Below are 15,775 nucleotides of genomic sequence, written 5' to 3'. Positions count from 1 at the left end.
AAATATAAAAACTTCTATCTAGTTTTGAATAATTTCCTTTTTCTGGGCAATAATTATTAGGTATTGACCATACTTATTATAGTAAAGTACGAACAGTTTATTATTAGGCAACTAATTCAGAATGAAAACAGAATAAGTTAGAAATTAATTATTAATAGCTGGTTTATTAATTAGATAATAAACCAGATTTAACAGGTATAATAAATACCAATAATTCAATGATGTAGTCAAGCTATCTATCGCTTTTGTCTTTTAGTAAAAAAATAAAGAACATAGCAAATCTAGGACACAAAATACGATATTTTCTCAGTCAGTCTTTCTAAAAAAGAATCACAATTGTGTTTTAATAATAGGTTATACTAACGGAGCTAAGACTTGTTTTAATATAAGGCGTTAAAAACAAGCTGTAGGTATTTTAAATTTTGATTTATGGTCATTTTCTATTAACTAGTATATTAAGGAGCAATATTATAATAAACAAATATGGCGTATTAATTTGTTTTTGAGTTCTATTCAGTATGTCTTGAATTATATCTATAAAATCATTAAAATCTTCGTCTGTTTTTAGGGGATAAAACAAGGATCACATGCTTGAAAATTTTACATTGGATATAGAACATAAATTCAATGTGAGCTTCTAGTGTCCAGAAGTAGAGAGCACATTACTAAAAATCAACATCTCAATCGACGTCTGACGAAAACACTTGACGTCACATTCAAAGCAAATATGATACTGCAAATAATTGGGTAATTTTTTACGTACCAATAAAATAGTTTATTTCCATGTACATTTTAATTTCATAATTAAATAATATTATTAATTTTAAATAATATTAATTTAAGTAGTTTAAAACAATATCTTTGTAAAAAAATAATTTGAGAGTTAAATTACAATTTCTAAAAAAAAATTAAGTTCTGTGATTTAGTGGATACATTTTTTGTAGGTTTAGGTCAGTTTGGATTTAAACAATTTTACATATTATTCTGAAATGTTTAATGTAATGAAATGAAATTAAATGTTTTGTTGGTTAAGCTATTTTGCTGTTATGCGCCTCCCAGATATGGTGGACGATAACTATTCAAAATTATATGATGTGAAATCACTACAACGGTAACATTAAACAACTATATTTAATAGGTAACCACAAAACAATAACGGTAGAAATTGGTGTTTAAGTATTACATATATTTCTTTTGCGAATTGCGTGTATCAGTTTTATATAACTACGAATTACAAGTACGTAAAATAATTATTATTGCATTTTATTTACTAGCGTTAAAGTCACTATATAAATATAATATTAATATTGATATTGAGCGATAAATATTCTTAAATCAATAAATACGGGTTCTGAGAATATAAAACCAGTATAAGATATATTTTGTCATGGTCGTGAAAAAAATGGTGACTAAATCGAAAACATAACGTGAAAAAAAATAATATGCATTTATTTATATATCTATTAGCATCAGGTACCAAACAAAAGTAAACAAGCTTTCTATAACGGGATTAAAATGTATTCGTAATTTACAATTTCGTTGATATAGTTAGTTTAAATCTATCATTTAGGAATCTTAATTTTTTATACTTGTGTATCCATTACTTTTTAAAACAAATATCAAATTTGCTATACCTCATATTAACTAAAAATTAATAAAACACTTGGTCCTTTGACACAATGCTATTGTAAATTAAATTATACAAGTATTTTTATAAATATATATGTATTAAAAATAAAATTCCACCAATTTTTCCATCTATATAGGTATAGGTTAACATTTAAAATCATTACGATATGCTTTGTTTACACGATCTACACGTCGAGTTTGTGAAAGGGTTTTACCTTTCAGTATCCGTTAGTATTTACATTTTAGTTATAACATAACTGACAAATGGTAGCTCGTGATATGCTTGGTCGACTGTCGAAGGTGCCCGCCGGATCCGGTGATCCAGAGGCCTCGGAATCGCCCAACAAATGTAGGGTCAGCCGGCCAGAGGCAAGTGTTGGCGCAGTTAACTGTTCGACTATTAATATTTATAGCTGAAGTAAACTCCATGTGATTTGTACATTTTTACTTTTATTTTAACTGCTAATGCTACAAAACGACCAAGTCGATCAACTCGGTATTTCGATCAAATCGCGTGTTTTACACAAGGACGGACTCTGCTGTTTCTCTGCCGACCGACATTGTCAACTGTGCGTGGGAAAAATAACGTACTCGCCAATCGATCGTAGCCGGCCGACCGTACATCGATATGTCACCGCGTAAACATAATAAAGGGTGTCCCAAAAATAGCGCAACCATGTTAAAAGTTGCGCCATTTTTGGGACACCCTTTACTTAGTGCACCTATCTAATAACCACTCGGTATGGAGGTCACTCTTCAGAATTCGGAAATAGCGAATACTCGTGTCGGTTTATTACTAATATATATTATGAAAATGTAAAGAAAACAAGTCACCTACGTACTGCCATCTGAAATGTGTGTGAAGCAGCAGCGACGGTGGCGGCGGCGGCGGGAGGACCTACAAGGGGGGTGAAGTCCGGGGGGCCACGATGAGGAGTTCGATGCACCGTGTATGCTATAGCTGCCGCTGCCGTCCTGTAATATTATACCCGTCGCAGTCTTAGCGTTCACAGGTCAGTTTATTAGTTCCGTCCGTCCTCGAGTCGTTCACTGTTAACCGTGTTCTTCCGCCTATCGCGTTTTCGGTGTTCTTCTCATCACGAAGTCAGCTACTCGATAAGCGTTAAGTGAGTTAACACGATTTCGTACTTAAATAAACAATACGTTTATATTTTTTTGTAATATACCTAATACTAACTAGTAATAACATTAAACGAGCAATTAACTTAAAAATTTGGTAGCTCGTCTATACGATGCGCGAGTATACCATACTACCTATTTAGCTCGTTTGTAAATAAATAATAGTACAATAATTATTATTATATATATTGGTAACATAAATTACATGTATTATATTTATTCTCTGATTTATTTGTTAGTAAACAAGTCAAACGTTATAAGGTTTAAAACGTAATTTTCAATTTTAGCATTTATTATACTATTTTTTATATCCTTAACGTTTCCGGTAGTTTGAACGTTGATGCATTCTTACATAGGTGTTAAGAATTGTTTGGTAAAGGTTTATGTTAAAACTTCTATCAAATTTCCCGATTGTCACTTATAAAGTCGTAATCTTCGTAAAGGCTCCTTCATTGCCACTATTATTATAATAATTACGTATTAAAGGCGCGATGTAGGTATTAAAAGATATGGCAGTCACCCATCCGAAAACGAACGGCATTGGCTACTTCCACAGAATCGTCTATTGTACCACAGCATGCTCGTTCACGTTAAAATGTGTAAACTATATTATTTCTTAAAATGCCTCGACAAAACCTGGGATTTTGTGTAGGCAATTACGGGAGAGGTTGTTTTAATTTAATATTCGTCGTCTCTTAAATATTCGTGTACACACAAGCATATTATAATATTTGTACATAAATGTATGTTCGGACCTTCTTTAGCGAGGACCACTGCACAAATGTTAACGACCCGTCTTCGAGCTAACATACAACGTCGTTGACAATTTAGGAATTACGGGACTTTGCGGGCGTTCCGCTGGAGACGTATCTATTACATCTTTAGCTATGTTTACATGTGAACGACCGTATCCAAACGTTTGCCAGAAGTATGTGTCTGTAATAATATAATACGATCGGCGGGTCGGTTGGTGTGAATGTATGTGTGTGTGTGTTAAAAGAGTGGCTTCTGTTTGGACTACGCGATTGATTTTAGATAGTACGTGTGTCCGTTATAGTAATAAAAAATACCATTGTTTATATTTCGCCGAATAATTTATTGACCAAACCGATGGACCGTGACTCCCGGCAATGACCTTCCGGTAAACTGACCGCGTTTTCAAATCTGATCGACTCCGTGAACGCGCCAAGACAAAGCGCGTTTCTAATGGAAATGATATTATTATTATAAAAGGAAGAAAAAAAACAATCAAACACTAGAAGTAATTATAACGGAGTCCGGCGAACAGCCCTGGTGGTCGTCGGGCATGAAATACGGCGCAGTGCAGTTTTGACCCGTATTTAAAATAAAGCTAATTACCAACGTCTTATTGGGTCTGTGTCAGCGTTTCGACTCTCGCGGATAGCGGAAATCCATCAATTAGCCGCATAATATCACGTATTTCTGGACAAAAACCTGTTGTAAAATCTAATGACTTCAATCTCCCGTGTGCGGTGTCGTTGAGTAAAACACTCGAAATAAATCTTAGGGAAAACGACCTCTCTCGGGAACACGAGTGCAAGTTGAACGGTCGGCAGATTTCCCTTCCGCTTGTAGAAGAAATTCCACGAAGTAGTCCGGATATAAAATCAATAATTTCCTCCTGTTTTGCTATCGCGATTTACATGGTTTTTGTAGATGTTTCGATTAATGAGACGTAACAGGGTTATTCTAATTTTTTTCCAGACGACGGACGTTCGTAGTTGATGCAAAAAAACAATATTATGCTTGTGTAATTTGGTTAAACGTGTACCTACGCTTTGTTGAGAAAATAGTGCTTATTTTTTTTCCATACACGTTCAGTTAAACGATAAAAATTGGCCTCGTTTCCGACTATTCATTATAGATTACGCATGGTGCTAAGATGTGCGTAAACTCTACTGACTTGTAACACGCCCATGTTAATTCAACAACAGGTTACATTCGTTCTAATAAATTGATTGGTGGGATAAGTGTATGAGATGCAAGAGCGCGGCTTTCTACGTTTATTGATGAACATTCGTTTGATTATAGCTAACCGCTTTGTCCATAACGAGTATGACCAATATGACCAAATAGTCAGAAAGTAATTTTTTGTTCAACGAGTCAAATCGCTTTATAAAATAAGCATATAAATTCCTGAAATTATCCATACTTACAGCGGTTAAGTATAGACAAATACATAAATATATTTATATATATATATAAATGAATATCATAAGCCAGGTAAAAAGTGAGTGAATTGGTTACGTCCGAATAAATACTATATAAAATATGTACTTAGGTATACATATTTAATGTTTTTAAGTTTGTTGATAAGTATAGCTAAATGACGATTGATATATTAAGTAACAAAAACTATTTGTATATTTGAAAATATAATGCAACAATTTGATATTTAAAAAAAAATTAATTCTTGTTAGCTTATTTTTTTAAATTAAAAAATAGAATAAAATAGGTTAGCCGTTAGACTATATGTTTTTTCACATAATATGTAAATGAAGTGTTAAGTTTAACAATTTTTATATTTATGATTAAACTAGAACTACATAATTATACAATACAATTATTGTAGTTAAAATATTTAAAATTCTATAGTAAGAAGTCTAGATCTATCTACATTAGCTAATGTGATGATCATTCTGCAGCTAAATCTATTACCATCTATAGAAGAATGGGGAAAGTTGATATGTGATCTTTTTATCAATTTGTTTTATATGCCATTCTCCCCCTCCTCTCAACATGAACTGCTTATTTAGGAAAGGAAATGTGTCAACAAATCCATAATGCTGGGAAAACACAAAAACCCGTTTTCAGCTAAACAAAAACGTTTTGAAAAATCAACAAAATTCCTATTTATTAGGCACTTACAGCGGACATTTATATATAGCGGATATTTTAATTCCTTAATAGAATATGAAAAACATGATGGAACAGAAATTTAAAGTGTTTCAACGAATCAAAAATGGTTTATTCTCTAAATAATATACCCTTGAAAAAAAAGTTGAACGAATAAAAAAGAAGTAATTGTAAAGAACTTCATTATTGCCACATTTAATTATAATTAACATCATATTATATTAGACTTATTTCCCTTCATAAATAAACAATTTTTTTTTGGTACAAATTTTTTAGGCTTTTATATTAAATACGTAGACTGTTCTTTTTAATGTACAAACTTGTTCGGTTCACTTTACAAAATGTTTTGCAACCAAAAATTAATTTTCATTAAAATGGTGACTTATATCCTGTCTTGAATAAGCGATACATATATTATAATAAGCAAAAATCATCTTTCAACAAAACAATTTTAAAATTTTAATAAAGCACAAATGAGATTTCTTTTAGTAAAATTATATTTTCATATAATAAAAAACTATTTATTCTTTACTCTCTTTTTTCATTCTCTCACCAAAAAAAACAATTGCATCATTTACACATTTTCAAGTTTTAAATTAAATTAATGATCGCTTCGGTCTTACTTTGGTCCTAACTTACCATCCTGGTTTTTGTATGCTCAAGCTAATTATTTTAATTTTACAACAATATAATTTAATCAATTGCTTATTTGATTAGCTACACTTAACTACATATTTAAGTGCTAAAAACCATATACGGATTCGAAAATGTAAAATTATTACGTATAAAAAAAATAAGTAGGAACTTAGAACAAAAAAGCAGATGCGATTATCATGGTTCAACCTACCATTATCATTATAACACTGCGTGAAGTAATTTATAAAAAGTAGGCAAACAAACTTATCCCAGCGTGTTAACGTTTTCTTGATAGAAATATGTGTCTACTATTAATTATTTTGCTTTGTGCATTTTTTTGTTAAAGTCGCGATTGGGTTTATTACAGACTAAATAGTATAATACAGCCTATAAACTAAAATCAATAAAACATAATTTAAACTACTACGGCCTAGAGTCAAATTGGAATAGCGTGTTTTATTTTAAGCTTTTATAATATGTACGTTAGGTAACAATATTCATTTTGTATATTTTGGTGTATTAACAAAAAAAACGAATTTATTATTTGTTATATATATATATAATATTATCTACATGTAACTATTTCTAATAAACAGAGAGGTGGAATCATTATTTCGTAACTGCAGTAAAAGTTTTTAAAACTGTTAAGAAAAAAAAATGAACAGAAACCATCTCGCAATCAATTAATCTTGTAGAGTTTTTAGATCGATTTCATGATTTATCATCAGACAGTTGAGAGGTTATTCAATATTTTCGGAAAGAAAGATATTTTAGTTGCTGTGGTGACGTCTGTGCCCGCGGCGGTTGGAAATTAGACACTTATACTTGATCATGGTTTGAATGTATCCCTACCAGACGCTATGTATGTGTGAGTATGTGCGAGTGTACCTTGTGTATGCTACCTACTATATTATTCTTCGTCTGAGGGGGCACGCATAACGGTAAACACATTCCTGTTATGTGCACGACCACGAGCCCAGTTGGCTTTACAGCCACCGCCAAATCTGACAAAACACTAATTGTTGGCCTCCGAGTTCACTTTAGAACATTTTTTTTACCACATTTTCTAGTATTTATGGGAGCTTGTAAAAGCTTGTATTTTTTTAAAACTTTTTGTCAATTACTGTATAACAGAACAAAAAAAGGTTTTTTGTTAAGAAATAGTTTCTTTTAGATACCAATTAAGGTACGATTGTTGAACAGCCGAGATGCTGTTTATATCGAATTTCCATCTAATCGTGACTTCAACCTAAAAAAATAATTCCTCAGCTTCACATTGCAGCTAAGTACATATCTGATATCTATAACGCTAACTTGCGTGTGCTTGAAATCAGAGTATATATCAGAGTATACTTAAAGACTACGTGATAGTCGTAATAATTAAATGAACGACGTTTAAATATTTTAATTGTGGGTCAGTCAAAACCTAACTGTTTATATTTACTGAAATAATATTTGACGTGGTGTGACTCACGAAGTGTTGGATATTATCAGGCCACGCATCCTTACGGCCTAACCTGCTTATTCATGATGTCTATTTCATGGTATATAATTCGATTTTGCAAATAATTACAGCAGATCACGTGGTAAATGTGTGAATTATTATTACAATACTGTGGAATATAAATATACTTGTATAGATTTAATTTTAGTAGAAAAAATATTCTGAAACGAGTAAAATTTACAGATTTATCGCATTTAACAGATTCCAACTTAAATATTTGTTTCATTTTTTTAAACCGTGAATCAAAAATACAATAGACATATACTTAAGATAGCATAAAAAACCCATTATTGTAAGACCGATAACTTCTCAGCACGACTACTCAGCTTTGCATCGATGCTACATAGACTTGTAATTAAATTGTTTTAATAATTTTAAATATTAACACATATTAATTATAATATATTTTTTTTTTTTAATGACGTGCATGTTTTTAGGAATCTCATTTCCAAATAAATGCGGTTCCAAAAAAACTAATAATAAAAAAATACTAGTAGTTGTTTATGATTGTTGATTGTATTGGTTTTAATGTAGTATTTTAACTAGTTTATGACATTCCAATTAGCCAAAATTTTAGTTACAATTTTTCCAATTATTACTTTTAATGAATCCTTTAGAGTAAATCTTGTACATTTTTTTTTGTATGTGCTAGTCACTACTGTGAATTGTCGTCGATATTCATACTTTTCATCGAGGTTTAGTCTATTGCATAACGGTTTATTGTATCATAACAATAAGAGCAATAATAGAATCAATATAATTATTGTTAATATAGGTATTACGGAGAGTTATAAACCGTAGCTCTCCGTTGTAACTGTTTTTCTCTAAAGCAATACCACTAGTAAACGTAGCAAACATCTTCAGTTTTTAAAGCTGTACACAATACACATACATCACACCGTGTACTGCAGTAGTCAGTAGTCTTTCAATAAACTCTTTAATCTGCAAACATTATATCAGTCACAGTTATTGTTTGCGTTGATATATTATTCAATCAATAATACATAGGTAACTTAATTAAGCAATTAATAACTTAGTATGACGTCTTCTGTTTCGTTAAAAAAAAATTAAAATATACACAATTGAAATAATGTATTGTTTTGTTACAATCAAAAAACGAAAAAAAATGTATGGATGTGTTAGGTCATACTTATACTCTAAAACAATATTATAATTGGTTTACTTTTAAGTATTACTGCTATGTAGAGTAGTAAAATTATCTTTAAATAAGTTATTTATTCTACTCGAAGGTTATAAAAAAAAATTACACCCACTCTACCAATATTTGCATGAAAGTATAATGAACCCTTTTTTATGATATGTAACGGATTTAAAAAATTACGAACAAGGTTTTATTTAATATTATTAATACCTAAAAGGCAAAATCAAAAGTTTAAAATTTACTGGTTTGTACCTCTTTAACTAACAATGAGAATCCGAAAACCCTGATTTTCATTAAACAAAAATGCTATTAAGCCGCTTAAAATTCTTATAAGTATAAACATTATTAAAATATGTAGCTGTATACCAAAATTACATATTTTTGATAAAAATTAAAAAATAAAACACAACACTAAAAAGTTAAATTGCTTATGGATTTCGGATTTATTGAAACCTGAAAGCAAGTCCACATAGTATATACAAAGATAATAGTTTTTTCATTTTCATCAAAACATTTTACATAGGTTTACAGCTTTATAGTGTTATAATATTTATTATTTATTCGATTTTTAAGTGGTTAAAATAGCGTTTCAATAAAATTTGTATTGTCATATCTATAATATAGTTAACTCCTACCAAATTGTATTGGTTGTACTAATAATATAAAACCACGTATAAGTTAATAAAAATTATTTTTTATTTTAAACATATATATATATATACATATATTGAAGAAATAAAAAAATTCTAATCAAATGTAAATTTTTTCAGATTAGTGGTGTTACAATGAGAAGAATCAACCGTCGGTTGGTTATATTGTCGATCGTAATCGCGTGTGATTTAGTGAGTGTTTTCGGAAGACCACAACCGCATACTACACCACCCAATTACTTAAAAGGTAAATAAAATTAGAATTAATATATTAAATCACTGAATAAAACTACGACAGTCTTAAAGTACAATTGAATAATGTACAATAAATGGGACACACTTAAGAATAATTTTAAGAAGGTGACATTTAAATTATACGATTATTTATTTATTTGTTAGGTACCTATAACGATCAAAAACACCAATACTCCTAATATAATTTTTCATTTAATAAAGAAATTAAGTATACATATGTGCTCGGAATTCTAAGTATTTATTATTATAGCGTTTTTATGACAGCATGTACGTTTTATAAGTTCTTACGTTTTCTTCAATTAAGAGGGCGCCGCACCGGTGATTTTCAGTGGTAAAAACATGTTTACGCCTACTGAAAATAACTCATTTCATTTTGGTTTTAGAGTAAAAGCACCCATTATAAAACTAAAAGAAAACAGTATTCCAGAGGGCATCACGGTGCGTTTTTAAAAAAAAATGCATTTTTTTAGAAGTTACAGTCATTTAAAATTTAAATAGTCGTTATTTCTAAACGATGTATTGAGCGTTATACTTGGAATAATGAAAAAAACGCACCGTGGTGCCCTCCGGAAAATTGTTTTCTTTTTATTGTATAATGGGTGCTTTTACAATAAAACACAAATTAATAGAGTTATTTTCAGTCTGCTTAAACACGCAGAGATGATTTTTTTTTTAAAATCACTTTCAAAGATGCTGTGATAGTCCTAAAAATAAATTAACTATTAAAATAGAGTCCTAGTTATTGAACTAATAATTACACATCACAGTTTCATTGATTTTTTCTAACCTTTAAATTAAGATTTTGTAAAAAATTGCCTATACTTTACTCCTTAAAAATGGACGGTGCGACGCCCTCTTAATAGTGTTGTACTTAAAATTTGATGTATCGAAAGTAATTATCAGTCATTATTTTAGTTTTTACTTTTAAACATAATATATTAATATAGATTCAGTAGTATGACTTATAAGCATATAAATATTAAAAAGTACGGTAATATGTATTTTTAGTTGCCTATACAGTTCGCCGTGAAAACGATATATTATGGTACTGATAACTCCTTAGAATATATTTAATAAAACATGTACTAACAGATAAAGTGTCGTGATAATTATTTTTATTTACTTTATAATGTTATAATGTTTAATTATAAATAATATAAAACAAATACTAATCTAAGTCTAGTTTGATTTTCTAACGATGGGACTTTTCTTGTTTCAGATGATGGTCAAAATAACAGGTACACAGGTTTTGCTATGGACACACCAAGATCATTGGCATCTTTGGAACACTCCTTAAACACATCTAAAAAACAACATTCACCAAACGTCACGTATAAAGTAGAAGACACTCAGTTTACCGAACCTGATCCATTTCTTCGGCCTTTTTTCCAATTCCTTTTAAATTCATCGAAAAGAAAAAAACGCAATTTAATTAAATCTTCTGATTCTAGATTAGTTAAGGACTTCATTCGATATTCAATTAACGACCTCCAAAATCCAGCGCGTAGTGATTCCCTAGACTCGCTTACTCATGAACATACTTATGAAGACGATAACTCTGATTATGACCCCGAAACTGATAAACAATATTTGCCAGTGCCAATTTATACAAACGTACCAAAACAGAAACCAGGGTCCCAATGGGTTTCATCTGTTTCTTTATCGGGTGCCATATACCAATCATCAGCCCAAGATCCATTAAGAAATTGGCAAGAAACCCCTTTAGTGTTTCCTGGTGGTAATAAAAAACCAGCCACGACTCGCCCACCATTATCTTCAATTCAATATCCGGAATATGATGTACCTGTTCTAGTCAACGATGCTTCCCCAACTTTTATCACCCCAATAGAACTTCAAGCACCTACATTTGTTACACCTATTGAATACCAAGGGCCTTCATTTGTAACTCCCATTAGTGTGACTCAAACTACTTCCAACGGGAAACCACCACCCACTATAGTAATATTAGAAGATATAGACACAGTTGCAGATTCTCCGTTAAGCGATCCTATAGTTGAGAGTGATCCAGCCAGTGGGGGAGCTGCGGCTGGAGGTAGTGGAGGTGGAGTGGCCGCTGCAGCTGCTGCAGCTGCTGCTGGGGCTGCGACCGCAATAGGTGCTGGGGTGGCGACAGGTATAGTTGGTATTGCTGCAGGAGGAGCCACCGCTGCAGCTACTAGCGTAGATGGGGTTGCTGGTGGTGGAGGCGGGGGTGGTTTAGCAGGAGGAGAAGTTGGAGAAGGAGTTGGAGGAGGAGCTGGAGGTGTTGGAGCTGGAGGTGTTGGAGGAGGAGGAGGAGGAGGAGGAGGAGGAACACCAACAGTGGCAAATGGAGTTCAGTGTAGAAGTGGAAGTGCTTCAAAAATATGTTCTGATTTAATAACGACTACTTCTACATCAGTAAGTTCAGATTCTACGTCATACACTGATTATTTGATTACAATACTTACTTCCCTCAATATTTTCGGCCCTTTGGCAATGACATTTTGGTCAATACTTTTTCCACCCATGTCTATTATATTAACCAGTGGTATAGGTGTCCTTTCTATACTTTTTCCTTGGATTATACCAAGGATATGGTTAGGACGTCAATTAAATAGTGCATTATATATTAGCCAATCAGATGGAAATACGAATTATGATAACACACCTTACCGCCAATCATATTATAAATATTATAATTAAAATCGTTAGTGTTCAAATACATTAAGTAATTTTGTTTTTCCTTTCAAAAACTCAGGTTTGGTAATAACGAGTATACGTCTTATTAAACTTTAACTAACATTTGTATTATAAATTAATATTGTAGCATTAAAGTTATTAAAATATTAGTTGTAATTTACAGGCTGTGACGACGTTAATTCGATGTATGAGTGTATAAATTGACAAAATTATGTTTAAAAAAGATATTTTTTACGTATAAATGTTATACGTCGTAACTAAATCAATAAAACATATTTATTCATAGTCAGCCTTTTTCTTTTATCTTTTGTATTTTTTTATGTATTATTTGAAAGTACAAAATTAAAAATTAAAATATAAAATTGATTTGTTTTTAGGAAAGAAGTTTCTTCAACGCCATCATTTATTGTTGCCGATACTTCAACTCTCTCAAGCGATGGCCGTTCTCACACAACAAAAGCTCCAGTAATGGGGGATTCTTTCAAGTCTGTCACTGACCAATTACTTCAAACTTCTGTGTCTTCCGATGTCGTCGAAGTTAAAACGTCTCAAAAAACAGAATCACCCCCGAAAGGTGAAGCTGTGCCCGTACTTACCGACGAAGATGTACATGCAGTAGGCCCTTATACTTATAAAATATCATCTGATGGATCAACAAAACCAACTGGAGATTTATCAACGTGGATTCTTTTGGGAGCAGAATCATCGCCTGCGCCCATAAATATGGCAACCATTAAAAAAGTACCGAAACCAGCAGATACGACTGTATCTTCATTTATACAACCACATGAAACCAGTACAAGAAAAAGAAAACCCACTACTGAAAAAATGAGTACTACTCATATTCCAGTGACAGAATCGTCTATTAAATTACAAGACTCAAAATTCAAAAATAAGACGCCAGTAATTGTTGGTAAAATACCATCTACTACAGCAATTAAAGAAAAAATTGAAGAGCCTACCACACCACTTCCTGAACTTCCTCCGTTAGACAATAATACTCGTTTTGGCACACCAGTTGTAACTTTTCCTCATGTTCCACCAAGACAACGACCTTCAGCAAATAACACAAAGAAAACAACTCCTCCAGAAAAACCATTGAACACAAAAATAACTTCGACAGCTGTAGTTATTTCTAAACCAGCTAATACAACTATAGTTGCTTCTAATACTACTTCGGTAGTTGCTACTACTAATTCTTCTACAACTGCTATACAATTACAAAACACTACTGAAACAACAACTATTAGTTCAAACTCAACAGTAAAAAATACTTCTCTCAAAAAAAAAAAGAAGAAGAAAAACAAAAATAAGCGTAGACCAATTAAAACCTCGAATAATGAAGATGCTCAGAGCAAAATAGATGAGCAGCAAACTAAAATAACCCCCGGAAGGCCACTGTCAACCCGAATTTATAACTATTTGGCTCGCGAAGTTATGCCAAATGTAGGAGTAGGTATAGTCGGCTTAATGCTGACTGCAGGGTTAGCCGGTTTATTATTGTATTCTCCATTAGGAGGAGCTGCTGTACCTCTGGTACCCTTAAGAAGAACTGACCCACATTCGCACGGCCATAGTCACGGACATAGCCCTGCCGGATATGTACCTCCTGAAACTGACAACTCTCAACCTGAAGAACAAGTATTTGGACAAGTTTTATCTGGGATGTCATATGGCCACAATCCTTATGGCAGAGAACGTCCAGAAGTAGCACCAGCCCAAGCTCCAAATCCAAAATATAAGCCGTCATATCAGCCATCTGAATATCCTGCTCATGACGTACCCAAGTATACTGTTCATGACAATAGCAAATATCCTTCTTCACACGATGCAAGTAAATTCACTGCTATAGAAACAAATAAATTTACCGCCCCGGATACTACAAAATACAGTGCACCTGACAATACCCAATATTCTGCTCCAGATACATCCAAATATTCTACAATCGATGTAAGTGTTCCTCAGGAAAAGGTATCATATCCTTCTCTAGAATCCTCTCAAGGACCACCTTTTGAAGAAACACAGGAAAATCAAGAACAGCCTTTTAAAAATCACCATTACGAACAAATCAAGTTTGACGCATCAAATGCTTATGATCAACCTAAATATCCGGCAGAAGTACAAGGAACTACTTACCATGAAAATCAGCCATCTTTTGAATCACCCAAGTACCCAGGTTATGTCCAAGACGTACCAAAAGAAGAAGCCGTGAGAATCGATTATAACTTTGATAACCACCGAGCTGATGAAAAAGTAAGCTCTACAACTTCTTCTGCAGAGCCCACGTTTTCCGCTCTTCAAGGTGTTCCGAAGTTCTACGAGCCCAATGTAGACTCAGAACAAATATCAGTAAATGTACGCCAAACAATGACAATGGAACATGGTCCTAGAAGTCTACGGATTAGACGCCAAGTAGATGAACTCAATGAAATTGATGCTCAGCTGCCAGAAGAGACGACGACAAAACCTAGTGAACAAACCAATTCTAATAAAATTGAAAGTTTAAGTAACGGGGATGATAACACTACTATGTCATCAACCAGTACAACTATAATAACATCTTCTAGTACTGAATCTACATCAGTTAACAATAACAATAATCCGTACTCATTAGTTGAACTTTTAAAAAGGATAGCTGAGGTAAAATTAAAAATGGGAATAGAAATTCTAAAAAATACAGCTGCGAGTTTTACCCATTATGTTAATGCTTTACAAATGAGAATGACACATGTAGTAAGGAATCTTCAAAAATCGAATAACAGAGTGCAACCAGAATTGAAACAGGAGCAAAAGAAGGAAGAAACCTCAACTAAAACTACTGAAAAACGACAACGAAGATCTATTAGAGACAGAATTTCATCAAACTAAATATTCAAACTAAATTTCCGTTAATATAAATAAGTATGGTGAAGTGATGGGAATGTACAATGACACGGGACATTTTCTCTTACAAACATTTGAAGACTAAAAACTTTTCCTAAAAATATTTTTTAAAAATGCCAATCATTTTTTAGGCTTCCAAGTTTTGGGATCTATAAACATATTTTAAATAGTTTAGATTCATAATATGTTTTCAAGAGAAAATAATAATATGTTTTTAAATGTAGTATTTAATCACATATTATTAGCTAAATATTCAGTACGTGGCCTGGATTTTATAATTTTGTATTTTTCTATGTAAATATTAATTTAAATGTATGTTTTTTTACGTCACAATATACAATGTTTAATTTTAATAAA

At 32.0% G+C, this 15,775-nt stretch overlaps 1 protein-coding gene across 1 annotated transcript; it reads left to right on the top strand.

Moving 5' to 3' along the window:
* Window positions 1–2,597: 2,597 nt before the first annotated feature.
* LOC126835253 (mucin-5AC-like) lies at window positions 2,598–15,750 on the top strand. Its single transcript, XM_050567718.1, has 4 exons — window positions 2,598–2,756; window positions 9,719–9,845; window positions 11,073–11,091; window positions 12,913–15,750. Exons 2-4 carry the CDS (start codon window positions 9,734–9,736, stop codon window positions 15,401–15,403), a joined length of 2,622 nt encoding a protein of 873 aa, XP_050423675.1. The 5' UTR covers window positions 2,598–2,756; window positions 9,719–9,733; the 3' UTR covers window positions 15,404–15,750.
* Window positions 15,751–15,775: the final 25 nt, after the last annotated feature.

The sequence above is a fragment of the Adelges cooleyi genome, unplaced genomic scaffold (genome assembly GCF_023614345.1).
Source record: "Adelges cooleyi isolate 19-005CV unplaced genomic scaffold, UGA_ACOO_1.1 ACOO_flye_CR_arks_rails_tigmint_CR_PRNA_23, whole genome shotgun sequence".
NCBI lineage: Eukaryota > Metazoa > Arthropoda > Insecta > Hemiptera > Adelgidae > Adelges > Adelges cooleyi.
The sequence above is the reverse complement of the archived record's forward strand: the minus strand, read 5'-3'. Positions and strand labels throughout refer to the sequence as shown.

Coding starts and splice junctions, on each gene's coding strand:
- LOC126835253 (XM_050567718.1), top strand. CDS start 9,734: ATGAGAAGAATCAACCGTCGGTTGGTTATATTGTCGATCGTAATCGCG.